Here is a 16,306-nt window from a genome sequence, read left to right as displayed (position 1 = left end):
CTCTATTTTATTCTTAGATTTTATAGTCAAATAGTAGATCCAACTATATCGATCCCGAGTGCGGAGCTGAGGGCCGCGTAAGAGGGCCTTCATCACGCCCGGTGTATTTTACAACCCAATTCCATTGTTCTGAAGGAGAACTCGGACACGGTCATCAGTTGGATCCGAGGAAGCTCTAGGGGTAATGGGTGCGCCTACCCCTTGCTCCGAGATATCTGGGCAATGATGAAGGATGAAGGGGCCTTTTAGACCAAGCATATTTTCTATGAAGTTAATGGGGCTACAGACTGAGTAGCTGCTTATATAGCTAGACACTCCAGTAGTATCCTGTGGACTGGAGATAGAGAGCTGCCCTTGACACTCTAAGGTATTTTGTTTTTTGATTTTATTGGGTGCATCCGTACTCATCAAGTATGATTCATCCGCTTTAGTAAAAAAAATTAGTAGATCCAACTACAACTTACATCCTATTATTTCGAGCAAGCGGTATCACAATAGTGAAAATTTTTGAAAGACAAAGCATCAGGATTTGCTCTACCAATCTTTTGGCTTTATCTTCTTTCTTTCTGGATAACAACATCAATGACATATTTGTGCACTTATTTTTGTTACTCCCACCGAAGAATCTAGCTGCCAACGAAAATATATTCTATAAAAGGAAAAAAATAATATTGCTTTCACAGAAAAATCTAAATATTGTTTCATGAGTAGGTATGAGGAGAGAAAAATTTTTTTTTAGAGAAAAAATAAGTACTATTTCATAAATAGTTACCATCAATCACTCATAGATAAATAAAATTCTTGATCTAATGTGGTGGTCAAGGACTAGCACAATACATGGTGATAAATTGTGTTAGTCATATCATGTATACCACCTAGCCAATTACTAACTTCGACAAACTAAGTAGTTCTATAGCAAGCAATTTCTAGCATTTTTCTTGTTTCGTTACTTAGAATCGAATGTGTCATATATAAAATTATTATAATCAATATAAAAAGTAAAATTTTTTCATGTTATGCATCCTCTGTATAAAATATCTTATTTTATCACTTTATAGGAATGATAATAGATTTTCTTAGCAATTATTATATCAATATTTTGAATATCCATCTTACTCCTATACTATGAAAGCTATAATATGAAGAGTAAACATGGAGCATGATAAATATATGATCATGCCGTTGCACCTATATTATTGGAACTATGTGCAATAATAATTTTAATAGCTTATTTGAAATTTTTACTATTTATGTTGATAAATATATTTTTAATTGAAATCTTAGTGTCAAAAGGATGAAACTTTTTTTTTTTATGAAATCATTTAAGCAAAATGTTACAGTTTTTTTACTAACTTCATCATTATTCATTTTAATGATAACTAATAATCATTCTAGAATGTTGCTAAATAGAGTTGAAGATATAATAGATATGTTTTTCACTGCATAGATATTACAATAATAAAAAGAGAAATTCAAAATTGTGGATTATTTCTTGCAACTCTTCATCTTATATTTGAAATAATGGATGTTATAATATAAGAATAGACATTGTAATTATTTCCAACCTTTTAGTTATATATATATATATATATATATATATATATATATCAATGGAGAAAAGATAATGACTACTATATTGGATTATTTGATACTATAATGCCACATAATAACATAATTATTGCCCCATATTTGGTATTTGTAATATTTTCTTCATAAAATATCGTTTCTTTTCACATTTCAAATTTGTTTACTTATTTTGTTTCTCTAAAAAGTATGTAATATTTATGTAGTAAATGATGATCTAAGAAGTAATATTATTTTTTTTGTTATTTGGGAAGGGCTTGTAACTAGGGATGCTTTTATTTTTCGAACACCAGCTCTCATCCTGTGGATCCCTTTTTTTTTTTTTGTGTAGCTCTCATAGGCGAAAATGGTAAATATGCATTAGGCTGAGGCTAGCTGTGTGATAAAAAATTATCCTCATTCAATTATATCCATCCGTAATGTATACTGTTGATTTATATATAATATTTGTATTACTGTTCTACTAAATATCATTTTGTACTGATATTTTCATCATTTCCACCAATTCATAAACAATTTGACCTCATAAAACTTAAAATTTTCTACCACCACATAAATTGCATGTGTTAAAAAATAAAAATGTAAATAAATTTTTAAGTGTATATTTAAAATTGCATAAAATGTAAAATTGAATCATTATGTGTGAAGGATATTTCAATTATTTTAATTTCAAGCTACTTATTATCTTAGTGATGTTGCTATGGACACACATTAAAAAAAAACCAAATACATGTATATATATATATATATATATATATATATATATATATATATATATATAGTAATTTTGTGAAGATATTCGTTTAACTTTCTAAATTTAGGAGGCTGCAGAAAACCCAAATCTAAATAATTATTCGGAGATTCGGTCTTTTGCATCTCTCCGGCTTTTGACAAAGATTAGACCGGGGGTTGACCGCCCACCGCTCTATGTTGTCTGAAGAAACCCTCGATCTCCCCTGTGCCGCTTCACTTGCGAAGCACCCGGTCCCTCGCCAGTCTCCCACAAAACCCTCATAGAAACCTTAAACCCTAAACCCTAACCCTAACTCTGGCCGTCGATAGCATTCGGATCCTGACCTCCAGCGTTTCATGAAGAACCGGGGCCGCAAGAAGCCCTCGCGCTCTAGGGGCGGCAAGAAGGACCCCCGGTCCTTCGGCGACGACGACGACCCCTTCTTCGAGTCCGATGCCAAGCGGCGGCGCAAGGGCCGTGCCGAAGACGACGACGATGTCCTGGGGGGCCTGGAGAGCGACGACGAGCTGGCCGACGATGTGGGAGAGGAGGAGGAGCCGGCGGAGCCCGAGGAGACCGCGGACGAGAAGAGGGTCAGAGTGGCGAGGGAGCATTTGGAGAGGATTCGAGCTATAGCGAGGAAGGTGGAGGAGGAGGAGGACGAGGAGGAGGGGCGGGAGGAGAGGGAGGGTAGAAGAGATTCTTTGGTGGCGGACATTCTCCAAAAGGGCCAGCTTGAGGAGAGTGGGCGGGTCAGGAGATTTCTTGCTTCAAGGTAATTTGGAAGAAATAAGAAGAAGAACAAATTTCATCTATATCGTTCAACATAATCGGATCCGTTGACGTTCATTTTTTTAAGCTTTAATCCAACATTGAGATGAGCAGAAAGGCGTAATTTTTTTTCCCTGTACATGATTTCTTATTGTTCCTGGAGATTTGCTTTGATTGATGGTTTAAGTTCTGGGAGGAATTTTTTTTTCCAATCAAGAAAGCTTGTTAAAACTTTGAATTTTTTTGATCTTCGGATGAATGTGTCCAAGTGAGCTTCTTTTGCTGGAATCCTTTTTTTATTTTAAATTTTCCTGCAATTCCTTGTTCTTTTTTTCCCCCTTCAATCGTCCTTTTAATTTACTAGTATACAAAGACCAGCCAGATTTTTTGAGTTAATACAGTTAGTTGTCTGAGTTGAAGGATTTTTTTTGCTCAAGTAATCTTATAGAAAATAAAAGATTTAGATTTACCTTTAATATATAGTGCAAACATGCATTATATCCTCCATCTACTCTCTAAGTTTCATATGATGCACCTATTTTACAAAAAACGGTTGCTTTGGTGCTTGCATTATGTTTGCCAAGTCACAAGAGATGCAATACTATGAGGCTTACTGTGTCATTTGCAAAATCTACAGGGTTCTAAGTCCAGAAACTCTCGATGAGTTTAGATTCCTAGTGAAGCACCGGCAATCTGTTGCTACTGTAGCCTTGGCTGAGGATGACTCGAGGGGGTTTTCAGCTTCCAAAGATGGAGCCATTCTGCACTGGGATGTTGAAAACGGTAAAAAAGAGAAGTACTTGTGGCCCAGTGAGGATGTACTGATATCACATTATGCAAAAGCTCCTCAAAATCCTTCTACAAAGAGAAGTAAGCATGTATTGGCTTTGACTGTCAGTTCGGATGGTCGGTATTTGGCAAGTGGTGGATTGGACCGCCATGTCCATTTATGGGATACTCGCACACGGGAACATATCCAGGTAGCTGTTTGTAACTATCAATATCTCTATGCATTTTAATAATTGGAGGATAGATACTACTTGTTTCTCTGCAACTGTAAGAAGATAACTTAGGGTTCATTTATCTAACACTGCTTTCAAGTTGAAAACTTGATACCAAAGCACATAGTGAGTGCCTTATATGATGTAGGTAAATGTCAAAATCAAATTATCTTCTGATATGTAGTTCACTATCATGTTATTCTATTATCTATTGAACTTTCCTGTTCAAAAATTCTTTTGATGCAGTACTCACCGTATGCTGCTATAGAACTGTCCAAGTGTCTAATTTTTATTCACTGCAATTAATATCCATTTTTAGAGCTAAGTATGTTCATGATGAAGCGTGGCTTTCGCATATTTCTTAAGCAAGCATATTGTTCTCTATTTTTACCCTTTTTTCCCTGGGCCCCTGATTTATAATTGACATTACAGGCATTCCATGGTCATAAAGGACCTGTTTCCTGCCTTACTTTTAGGCAGGGGACCTCCCAGCTTTTCTCTGGTTCCTTTGACCGAACGATTAAGCTGTGGAATGCAGAAGACAGGACTCACATGGACAATTTATTTGGTCATCAAAGTGAAATACTGACAGTTGATTGTCTCAGAAAAGAACGACTTTTGACTGTAGGGCGTGACCGGACTATGCGGTTATGGAAAGTAAGCATTGATTTTCTCATAATACTTAATGGTAGGCGTATAATTATCTGATGTTTTTGTAGAATCCTCAATCAATATAATATATGATTCAGCATTTTGTATTTGATTAGTCCTGCATATCATCAAAAAAGTTTCATTTTAGATTGCTCCGCTCTATGTGGAATCAATCAAAAAGTAGAATATGTGGCTGGGACAATGCTTGACGGTTTGCTTCCCAAACTAATTGTTACTAAGTTGTAGGGTCATTTTAACTTGGCATGTTTCGTGATGTACTACCCAAGCTAATCATTACTGGGCATGAAGACCCAATTGAAACATATGGGAGTTCCCCTTGAAGCGTTTTAGGATTAAAAAAAGTGAATAAATAATGTATAAAGGGATCTTTACTTAGTGATTCTAGCTTACCTAGGATTAGATAATAGCATGATTAATATCATCCATGTTGGGTGTTGATAGGGCAATGAAAGAAGGGTAGTGGCATTTTTAGAGCAAAAATTATTGTCGCGAGAGCAATTAAATATCACCTTATGTATTTTGACATATTTGTCCTTGTAAAAAATGTAGTGAGAAGTTCTCCAATGGACTTTTTTTTTCAGGGCTGCAGTGTAAGAAATTATTTATATTACCAAATAGAATGCTAGAGATGGAAAGGTTTTGTCAATAAACATGAAAAGGAAAGAAAATTCTTTTTTGTCTTTTCTCTTCTTCCATGTTGCTATCTCACCACTAACTCATATCTTGCTTTGCCTTCAATAGTTGGCCTACTAAAGTTCAAAGAAGACCATGCATAAGGGTTTTACATTTCATCGTAAGGTACATTACAAGTATCACAAACAAAAAAGGCATCTTAGTGCATTAGGCTCCCACCACTAGAGGGTCTGGGGGAGGTCAGATATACGAAGCATTACCCCGACATGTGGAGAGTCTATTCCATGTTCCAAATCCGCGATACCCAAGTCTCAGTGGAACAACCTTATTGTTGTGCCAAAATCGTCCTCATTGCAAGTAATCACAAATCTTTGCAGCTAAAGAAAGAAAGAAGCAAATACATGATTTATCAACACCATATCCAATTGTATACTTTGGTCTGTAAGAAAATAGAAAAGTACCCCTATCTCTTCAACTCTAAGTGAGGACTGCACGCACCTTTCCAAGTTATCCAGAAGGAATGGAATGACTAGGGTGATGTGAAGCCTCCACAAAGAGAAAAACCCCTTATACTTAAATGCTTCCTAGCTAGCCAGTCTGTAACAACCCGTAATAAAGAGGAAGATGTCAACACCAACATGCATGCAGACAAAATCTAGATCATCTCATTTGTGTACTGGAACAACTACCAATTCCTTAGAACATCACTAATTTGCCTTTCAACACTATTCTGTAAGAAAATAAAAAAAGAAATAAAAGAAAAAATAGCTCCATAACACATTAGAGATTTATAAAAAGGGACGATGTTCCTTAACCTTAAAAAATAATGAGAAGAAAGACTAAATTAGATATGCAATATCTTGAAAACAAATTTGATGTAAATAAAGAACTAAAAGGGTTAAAAAAAGATCTTTGGCATTTTTTAATCGTAGATCTTCACCTCTTCTTGGAAAAGGTAAGATCATGTGAGTTCATTTGATTCTACCAATGCTTGCAACTACATGATCTCTACTATACTCCATTTGACTGGTGACCCCTCCTTTGTGCCATCAATCTTGCTTAGGGGGTTGCAAGAAGAGGTCTTGGTTGGTAATATCAGGTGGTGGCTTCAATAACTCGAAAAGCAAAGATATGGAAGCCTAACTCTAATCAGCAAGCAGTGACAGTCTTCTTATTTCAGAAACTATTTAGATAGGCACTTGCGTGGCATGTATAGATTGTTGAAGTTCTGAGATTATGTATAGTAAACATATTAATGTTAAGAAAATTTAGAAAAATGAAGCAGAATTTAGTTAGCAGTTAGCAAGAGCCATAACGGGAAATTGACCTTAAGATGTTATACCATCATGCCCTGAGCTGAATATTGTGCTTAGTTGTCAAGCTTGGAGCACATGGAATCACCATCAACCATATGTGGTGATCAAGTATGCAGAAAGCTGAAGTAACAGCTTCTACATTAGGAATTTCTCTGTCAACAAATGTAATAATAGAAGAATATAGTGTAACTTTGTATTTATGATGATGTTATGTTTGCAATTACAAAAAAAATTGAATGATATTTGTAGCACTGAATGTATTGGTTATATAATATTTACGTTTCATAGGGAGTTTAGACAAAAAAGGGAAAGTTCATATTTTTTATAGAATACAATTTCTGTTGTGCCATAGGTTCCTGAGGAATCACAATTGATCTTCCGGGCTCCTGCATCATCTTTGGAATGCTGCTGCTTTATTAATGACAGTGAATTTTTATCTGGCTCGGATGATGGAAGTATTGCACTTTGGAGCATATTGCGGAAAAAGCCTACACACATAATAAAAAATGCTCATGCTCCATCTCCTAATGATCATTTGTATGAGAAAGTTAAGGAAAAGATGCCTAATGGGGGTAATACAGGTAAGAAAGCATTTTCCTTCATGCATGCCTTAAGTTTAATAGACCAATCAAGACCATCAAGTAGGATGTTTTTTGGCAGTAGAGTGTCTTAATATTCTTCTGTTTCACCATTACTTGGAAACTGAAGTCAGAAGTTTGTCTGCATTGCTGTGCATGACTAGTTGTGGATCAGCTTGATTTTGTGTGCTCTTTGTTTTGTACTTTTTTGATGGACGTCTCTAATTCTTTTTTCCCCTTTTAACCTTCACCTTCTTCCAGAAAATGGCATTTGCAAAGCTGAAACCTATTCTTCAGCCTGTTCGTGGGTTAGTTCTGTTGCGGTGTGTAGAGGTAGTGATCTTGCTGCAACTGGAGCTGCTAATGGTGTGGTCCGTTTGTGGGCTATTGAAAAAGATAACCAAGGAATTCGGCCGTTATTTAGTTATCCCATGGTATTATTTCCTAATTGTGCTAATCCTTTTTTAAGGTTAATCTTTTATAGAATATTTATTTGAGATCTTAAAATTTAGTTGGCTGGATAAATACCCTTGTGCTCTGGTGAATATCTGATATTCATATGTCAGTCTGGCAATAGGTCATACATTTCTGAATTTTAAAGTGTCTTTATTATGCATGACATTTATTCATCTGGGCTGAATTGTCATTCAATTGTGCCATGGACCCTTTATGCCTATGAGGTTGATTAGGCAGTTGGATGTGTAATGTAGCTAAGGAAACTAGCTCATGGCACGTGCAATGCATGTGAGAGGATGGATGGCTAGTGTTCCCTCCATCTGGTTAAGGATTAAAGAAGAATGAGTAGATTAGATGCCAATTTATTAGGACTTTTGGAGTTTTAGTTTCTAATCTGTTTGTTTTGTCCTTTCCCCTACGCTGCCAGAGAACTGCATTAACAAACCATCATAAAGTATTCTGGCTTTTATATTATTGCAGATTGAAATAAATAAACCTTTTAGAAGTCGTAAACGACAAGATTATTTTTGGTGGTTTTCAATTTCAAAATTATGAATCCATCCTTTTCTTTTCTTTGTTCGAAATTTCAAGCTGCATGTTAAGATATTCTGTGGGATGTTTGATTACTGAATGATGAAAGTTCTAAAATGAATAGTGATGCATAAATCATCGATCTTTGAAAATTCTATGAGATCCATGATTTTATAGATTTTCACTAGGCAGCGAGACATATGGATTTCTCATGTCAAAATTCACATAATGTTCCAGAGTTTTATGTTTTTCTGGTACATCCTAATGCAATGATAAAGAAGTGGGTAAATGTATGATCATGCATCTTGAACTAGAATGTCATCTGCAGGAAACAAACAAGTAAGTGAAACAAAAAAAGAAAACAGAAAAAAGGGGAAATCAAGCATAAATGGTTTGGAGAAGTATCGGCAGATGAAAGCTAATTTAGAAAAAAGTTGGGAATTAAGAATAAGGAAGAGGAGAGGAAGTCCAGAAACTTACCTTATTTGATGAAATATGAGCCAGTGCTGGAATTTTCTCTGACATCTTTTTTATTTATTTTTGGTTTGGTCTTCTGAGGAAATTTGGTTACAAGTTGTGGACACATACAAGATTAACCGTTTTGTGCAAGTAGTAGCATACTTGATAATATTGATATTCTTAAGCAACAGAAATGTTGGGAAAATATGAACAAACTATTGAATTTTTTGTAAAACTGGTAGTTGAATTATTCATGCGCCAAAATTTTTGTTTGTTTCTATAGAATGTGATCGTTATTCTTCACTTCCTTCTGCTCTCCTCTTCCCTACCTTTAATTTCTTTTTTCGGCTTTGCTTATTTCCACATCAAGTCAACAATAGCAGCTTTTATCTGGAAGTTTTAGACTGTTGTCATAACTGGATCCATCGTATATCTATAGATGAAGAATCATGTCTTGTCACATTGTAGAATCTGAAGCTTATTAGGATCTGTCATCATGTCTCTTTGTGTTGTAGTGGTTGAAGCTTATTTTGGATCTATTGCACAAATTAGTAAACTTTGACATGCTACACTGAGGTGTTGCTGTTGCTTGTTCAATTTCAGTAGGGTCAGGTTAAATCTGCGCTTGCTCAATTGAGCCTGTGATCCTGCACCTGGTCTTTTGTATAGGCTGTTCTACATTTAGTTTTATTGTATAAATGTCATATCTTCTATTTTTACTTGTCACAGAAGTGAGTTGGAGTTGGACTTGTTTGTTACCCAACTGCTTATCAAACTTCTGATATTTTCATACATGCTGCTCACCTTCTAAAATCAGTAGTGGAATGGCGTTGGGCATTATGTAAATTGTAAGACTGTGGATCAATCATAGTTGACTTAATTCACTGATCATAAGTGAATTGCATATTTGTTTGAATGGTACGCTTATGATCCTGTCTGTAAGTAATGAAATCTAGAATGCTATATAAAGATTTGTTCATTAATACTGAAATGTAGTTTACGACTTTACATGCTTTTCTTTCTCTTACCTTTTTTTTTTTTTGAAAAGTCCCATTTTATCTAAGATGATAACTAGGAACCATGCCATTGACAAGCATTATATAAACCAAATAGTATTTTATATTAGCTCATGTAATTTAGTCATATGATTTTTGTCATACGAACTCAATTGTTAGGACCAGGAGTTGAGGTACAAGTACCGGTACCATGCGGGTGTGGTATGGACTTGTGCATTACAGTACCATATTGGTGTACAATATGCCTGTCGGTGCTGGCATGTAAAAAATGAGGAGTGTACCATATACCAGTACCATGTGCCTTTATATTATTATACATACGGGCATACCATTATGGTACATTACAGCTGGTACACTGGTTTTAAATCTTTGGTTCTGGAAGAGCAAATTCTGAAGCCAGACCTGTGCCTAAAACATTAACTAATGAACTGAGGAACTGGTGTGTACTGTCATAGGAACCAATTTCAAATAGATGAGATAACCCTTATTTCTCATATTTCTAGTCTATACAATGAGAAGACAATGCCAATATTCTTTGGGTAGAGCCTGACTGTCGGTCTTTGTTCTGGCATACCTTTCGATTGATGGAATGATAATTTTAATTACAGATTCTTTTCTACAATTTTGTTTATCCATTGCTGTGTTGTGCCTGGTAAAGTAAGGGTTCTTAAGCCAATATCATTATTTTCTGAATTTCTAATGGAAAACAGGTTGGATTTATAAATTCGCTTGCATTTGCAAAATCTGGACGCTTCTTGCTTGCTGGAGTTGGTCAGGTCAGTTCTCATGAAAAAGTCTTCCTCCCTTTTAACATCTTGCTGTATAAATATTCAGTTAAGTGAGAACCATTGATTTTAGTTTGTTTCTTTGCCTGATCTGGTTATGAGTAAGATCAAAGGCTATGTTGTGACTCAACTAGTGCACAAGATAAAATCCATCAACATCCACTTCATTGTGAACACAGAAGCAATTGCAGTACCTTTTGATTTAGATTTTAATTATGCGATCTTTTATCTGCAAAAATATTGTACAGCTAACTATGGTACAATCAGCCAATTGCTTCATATGGTTTTTGAATTTTCCAGAATTCAGATTCCACTTTGACCATGAGATAACAGGCAGAAATCCATAATTAATTACCAAAAATAATACTATTTTCTCCTTTTGGGGTTGCCAGATGCCATACCAAAAAATAACAAAGTCTCATCAAGGGAAGATGCTTTGTCACATGCCTAGCTGAGAATAATTTATCAGCTAGTTCTTGAATGTTCCACTGGCATAAAATGGTATAGCACCTGCTCATCCAAAACTTATTATTATTATTAATTTAGAAAGATGCAGGATTGGTCCAAAATCTGTTTTATATGCTTCTTGTTTTCTGTTGGATTTTTTTAAGCTCCTCTTTCATAGTTGTGACATCACGAGGCCCTCCAGATTTCTTTTTTAGATCTACCCCTCTGCCCTGTTGATTCATCCTGTTGTCTTCTTTGGACAAGTGCAGCTACTAATGCTCCAAACTGCAGTAAAATGGAGTGCTATTTCTACGAACAGCCTACTTATGCAGCACTCTTAGCTTGCTCAATCGGCATTGTGTTTGTTTTATTATACCGCTATAAATAATGGTTATTCAATTTGGGCAATTTGTTTACTTTCAGTTGTATTTAAAATTTTTATATGGCATTTTGTTTCAGGAACCCCGTCTAGGAAGATGGGAACGTGTTCCAGCAGCACGAAATGGAGTTGCAATACACTCCATCAGGTTAAAGGAAGAGAGCACGCCAGTCTATTAGTGACTTAAATCAGTCCACATCTTGACGACACATTGAGGAATTTCTCATTTTTGCAAGTAGGAAGAATTCCTAACAAGTTAGCAAATCATTGTGGTCAAAGCATAAGTATTGTACTGGTGCCTTGTCGTTGGAAATTATCTGTCTTTTTACTCCATTGTAGATTGAGTTTTTTCTCCACTCGTCAGCTCAGGCATCAGATGAGGCTACAACCAGCTTATCTGCATATTTTATTATAGAAGCATAAATTTGTATCACTTATTCTTTTTCCAAGGAAGAAATATTTATTTTCTAGTTGAAGTCTCCTTGTATTCCAGGAACACATAATCTGATTCAGTAAATTTTGCATATCATTCCAACAGTGAGAGATCCATGTGTTCCTTTTCACTTAATCTTTACACTCAACCTCTTGTGTGGCATTATCCATCCTCGTCTCACGGTAGACTTTTCACCTATATATGAGGGCATGTTTTGATTTTTTTTTTTTCAATATATAAAGAACTGCACAGTATGGTAGGAAAAGGCTGGTGGAAGTGAAGAGCAGGAGACTAATCCATCTCACAATCCTAAGGATTTGTTGAGAATTTTCTATCATGTGTGAAATGGCAGCATGGCAGGAAAGGCTATTGGAAATGAGGACCATGGATGCTGATTTGTGTCACAATGCTAAATTTTTTTTGAGGATGATCTTACTGTAATTTCTTGATGAATTTCTGGAGCAGCTGTTCTGAAATCCTATATGTGAGCATCCAAAAAGGTCAGCATGACATTTTTATTTTGTTAATGATAATAATATGTTTGATCCTTGTTTTATTAATTTTCAGGTATTCATGCAGCGCCTACTTCCGATGCTAGATGTAATATTTAAGAGGATTCTTTTCGTTCAGACTTTTTTAATGCCCGTAGTTCTTCATGAGCATATATCATCAAACTTGCAATTTTTTTTTTTTTGGCTAAACCGGGTGATCTATACAACACGTGTACGGATATACCCAATAAAATCGGAAAACAAAACATCCCGGAGCTCTCGAGGCAGCTCCCCGTCCCCAGCCCATAAGGTACTACCGGCATGGTTAGCCACATACGTGGCCACCCAATCCGCAGCCCCGTTGGCTTCTCTAAACACATGCTTCGCCTGGATCACCCCTCCGTCCCTCATCATCAACTCGATATCGCGGACCAAGGGATGGTCGGCAGCACCGGCTCTCAGCCCCCCTGGATCCAACTAATGACCGTAGCCGAGTCACCCTCCAAGATGACTGATCTAGCTGAGAGCACATGCTGAGCGTGTCGAAGACCCGCCCAGGCAGCTCTCAGCTCCGCTCCAGGGACCGTACAGTCAAATACCTGACAGCCTCCTGCCGTCACTACCCTGGAGGTCGGGTCCCGAATAACAAAACCCGCTCCACCTATCGTGCCACCATCCAGCACGGACCCATCAAAATTGACTTTGAGGAAGCTTGGGGGTGGGGGCTCCCAGGTGAAAAACACCGTGTGAGAAACTGCCGAGGCAGAAGGGGAACCCCAGATATCCCGAGCTATCAAAAGTCCATCTAAGGAGAAAGCATGACTAAACTCTGCCGCCTGCGCCCGGGCGCTCTCCGCCACGAGCCTTGGCGACTTGCTCTGCTCACCAAAGGTTCGAGCATTCCTGGCCAGCCATATCTGGTATGCTGTGCAGGTCGCTCTAATCGCCTCTTGGCGAGTCAATGGGTTACCCGACCACCAGCGGATAGTTCGTAAGAACTGGTCCCCACGGGTCCAACCATCCCATGGCAGCCCCGCCGCACACCACACCGCTCTCGCCCATATGCACTGAAACAGTACATGGTCCACCGACTCATCAGCTCCGCATGCCCCGCACGCTGGGGGCATCCTCAAATCCCGTTCGCTCAATACTGCTCTTGTCGGAAGCCGAACCCAAGCGACCTTCCATAAGAACAGTGCGACCCTCGGATGGAGGCCTAGGCGCCAGACCCAGGCACAATCCGGCCCTGGCTCATGCTCTGGCCGGAGCACACGGGAGAGGTCCCCCACCCTCACTCCGGTCCTGCACGACGTGCTCCACACCCGGGTATCCGGACCCACATACCCTGGGATCGGAAGGGACCTAACCCTCTCAGCCAAGTGTGCCCCAAACATGTGACCCAACCTATCCTCATCCCAGGCAACCCCGCCCGGGACAAGGAGGTCACAGACCCGCAGTCCCTCGACTGCCTCAATGTCAACCATAGTCGGCCAGCGTCTCAAGGGTAGGGCACCCACCCATGGGTCACCAACCACATCAATACTCTGCCCGTTTCCTATCAACCATCTAGTGTTTTCCTCGACCATGGGAAGATATCTGGCAATCTCTTGCCACATGAATGAACAGCGACGCCCACTGCGAATCGCCCCTGCAGTGCTAGTACGACCATATCTGGTAGCCATGGTCTGACTCCAGAAACCCTGTGGCTCCAGCGTGAATCGAGCTGCATGTCGGGCAATCAGCGCCTCACGTCGCTCCACTAGAGACGAGACTCCGAGGCCACCCTCACTCACTGGTAGGCAGACACTCTCCCATGCCACTAGATGCATCCCGTGACCCCCTCCATACGACCCCCACAGGAAGCTCCAAAGTAGCCGCTCAATCCTCATTAGCACTGTTTTCGGAACTACTGTGTTGGCCATGAAGTGGACAGGCATGGAAGCTAGCACTAACCTAATCAGCGTCAATCTACCCATCATGGAAAGTGAAGATGCCCTCCAACCCTCCAGTCTGCTCTGAATCCTCTGCACCAGACCAGAACACTCCGCCACCCGTAACCTCTGACCCGTGATGGGTACTCCCAGGTAACTCCAGGTCCCGTCCTGAGCCGGCATCCCAAGTAACCCCCGAATCTCCTGTCTGACCCTATGCTCAGTGCTAGGGCTGAAGGAAATCGTTGACTTCTGAAGATTTACCTTCTGACCCGACATAGCACAGTACTCCGCTAATACTCTCCTGAGTACTCGTGCATCCTCTACCTGCGCCCTGGCCAGGAGTAGACAATCATCTGCGAATAGTAGAAACTTGCAAAAATTTTCATTAGCACATTTTAGTTCTGTGGGATAAAAAAACAAGGCCTTGAAGAAAGACCTTTTACAAATTAAAGAGCTGTCACATTTCAGCACCTTATGGCTAATCTGATTTAAATTTTAAGGAAGTATCAAGATTCAACTATCAAACAAAGATATTATGATATGGTGGTCTTCTTTTTCTCATTAAATGTTAGAGGTCTCTCTTTTATGATAAATATACTATACAATCATGGCTCAAAATAATGGATATAATGGTTCGAAAACCTAAATAAAATTTTGTCAACTAGAAAGTTCAAAATACATATGTCATCTTTGATAGAATTACATGGTTTAGCGAACAAGCTTCTCATCCTCACTCGAATCTCCATTCAGCTCCCTCTCTTTTTCCCACCTCCCCTTCTCAATGCTGTCACCTCTATGTGAATTGCAGTCCTTAAAGCCCCTCCACGATAAGATAATTTTGTTGATGTTCATATAGCTGTTTCCGATCTAATGTTCGACTTCCATATAATGTTTGATGAGAATCTAATTATGGAGAAGAGAATTAGATCGAACCTTTTTGTAAGCAATATATTTTTGGAAATGGTTGGGCAACTTTAGTAATGTAAACAAAAGATGGTGGTGAATGAGAAGAGTACATCTAGCGTCGCGTGCAACAGTTCTCTTGTTCTCAAGCATGCTGCTATTGTGAGTACCACTATGTGGATACAAGGAAGAAGCCCAACTATCCTGCATCTTGAGAGTTATAATATCTTGTTGGTGATTTAGTCAACTTTTATTAGAATGGTGGTTGGATGATTTTTCAAAATAGGATAATTTATTGGGCATTTACCCGTCAAGAAATTTCTTCTATTCTAGTATATAAGGAGTTAGTATAAATTCATATTTGTAAGATTCAAGCATCGATGCAAAAATAATAGATATTTTGGGACGATTCAATTTGTATGAGGAGATTTTAAGTGAGACTCTTCATCCATTTTATGGCTAGGCAATTGGGGAGTTTTCTTCTTCTTCGAGTAAGAGGCCCTCTCTTTGCCATGTTTGTCAATAAGCACAAGCTCATTCTCTCGTATTCATTAATCAAAGGATCGATGGGTTCTATGTGGTCATTTCCTTCGGAAGTTCCATACTGGCTTATTGCCTCAGAGTTTTCTTTGGCATTCTATCCTACCCAAAAAATATTCTCTAGAAAACTAGAACGATGATCAATTGGATCGCCGGCTTGCCGAATCGAGCAGAGAGATAGGATTTGGAAGTACCTCAGTATAAGGTCTTCACAATTTCTAGTAGTGTGCAGAATTAAGCAAGAAGGGATGTGATGACTTATAGTTGAGCAAAACAAATCTAAAGGATAATTCAGTACAAGACAGAGGATTCCTCATGGTAGAATGGTCGCAACAACAGAGAATCAAGGTACAAGAGATTCATGGAAAGCTTGCTTAATAGAACCCCCCAGAAATTCTGAATATTATTGGGGCTTTGGAGATGCCCCTTGATTGCAGCTTATATTGTGCAACTACCATAGACCAATCAAAGCCCAAGATGTTATCTAAACTAGAATTAGTTTCTGGATCCGTTTCACCATCCATGCACCATTCTTCGATCATTCATTCCCTTATGTTGGACATCAGTCCATAAACTTAAGCATTGAATAATAAGGCTAGGTCGATCTGAGTTAACCCAAACCACTTATGTTGATTTCGTAATAA

At 38.3% G+C, this 16,306-nt stretch overlaps 1 protein-coding gene across 2 annotated transcripts; it reads left to right on the top strand.

Moving 5' to 3' along the window:
- Positions 1 to 2,495: 2,495 nt before the first annotated feature.
- Positions 2,496 to 11,898, top strand: LOC103703641 (U3 snoRNP-associated protein-like EMB2271). Of its 2 annotated transcripts, XM_088715943.1 has the most exons (8): positions 2,496 to 3,092; positions 3,726 to 4,068; positions 4,522 to 4,746; positions 7,063 to 7,291; positions 7,550 to 7,722; positions 10,461 to 10,526; positions 10,928 to 11,036; positions 11,442 to 11,581. In XM_088715943.1, exons 1-7 carry the CDS (start codon positions 2,674 to 2,676, stop codon positions 10,988 to 10,990), a joined length of 1,518 nt encoding a protein of 505 aa, XP_088572069.1. In that variant the 5' UTR covers positions 2,496 to 2,673; the 3' UTR covers positions 10,991 to 11,036; positions 11,442 to 11,581. The 2 variants fall into 2 exon arrangements, with proteins under 2 accessions (XP_088572069.1, XP_008784782.2); XM_008786560.5 differs by lacking the exon at positions 10,928 to 11,036 and having other exon boundaries at positions 11,442 to 11,898.
- Positions 11,899 to 16,306: the final 4,408 nt, after the last annotated feature.

This window comes from Phoenix dactylifera, chromosome 1 (genome assembly GCF_051530095.1).
Source record: "Phoenix dactylifera cultivar Ajwa chromosome 1, Ajwa_hap1_PhDact_Kaust_v1.1, whole genome shotgun sequence".
Lineage (NCBI taxonomy): Eukaryota > Viridiplantae > Streptophyta > Magnoliopsida > Arecales > Arecaceae > Phoenix > Phoenix dactylifera.
This window is presented reverse-complemented; position numbering and strand designations above follow the sequence as displayed.

What these genes read in the sequence shown, in the direction of transcription:
- LOC103703641 (XM_008786560.5), top strand. Translation starts at nt 2,674, where the DNA reads ATGAAGAACCGGGGCCGCAAGAAGCCCTCGCGCTCTAGGGGCGGCAAG. An exon ending in GGACTATGCGGTTATGGAAA is followed by an intron (nt 4,747 to 7,062) that starts GTAAGCATTGAT and finishes GTTGTGCCATAG; the next exon opens with GTTCCTGAGGAATCACAATT. An exon ending in TGCTTGCTGGAGTTGGTCAG is followed by an intron (nt 10,527 to 11,441) that starts GTCAGTTCTCAT and finishes ATTTTGTTTCAG; the next exon opens with GAACCCCGTCTAGGAAGATG.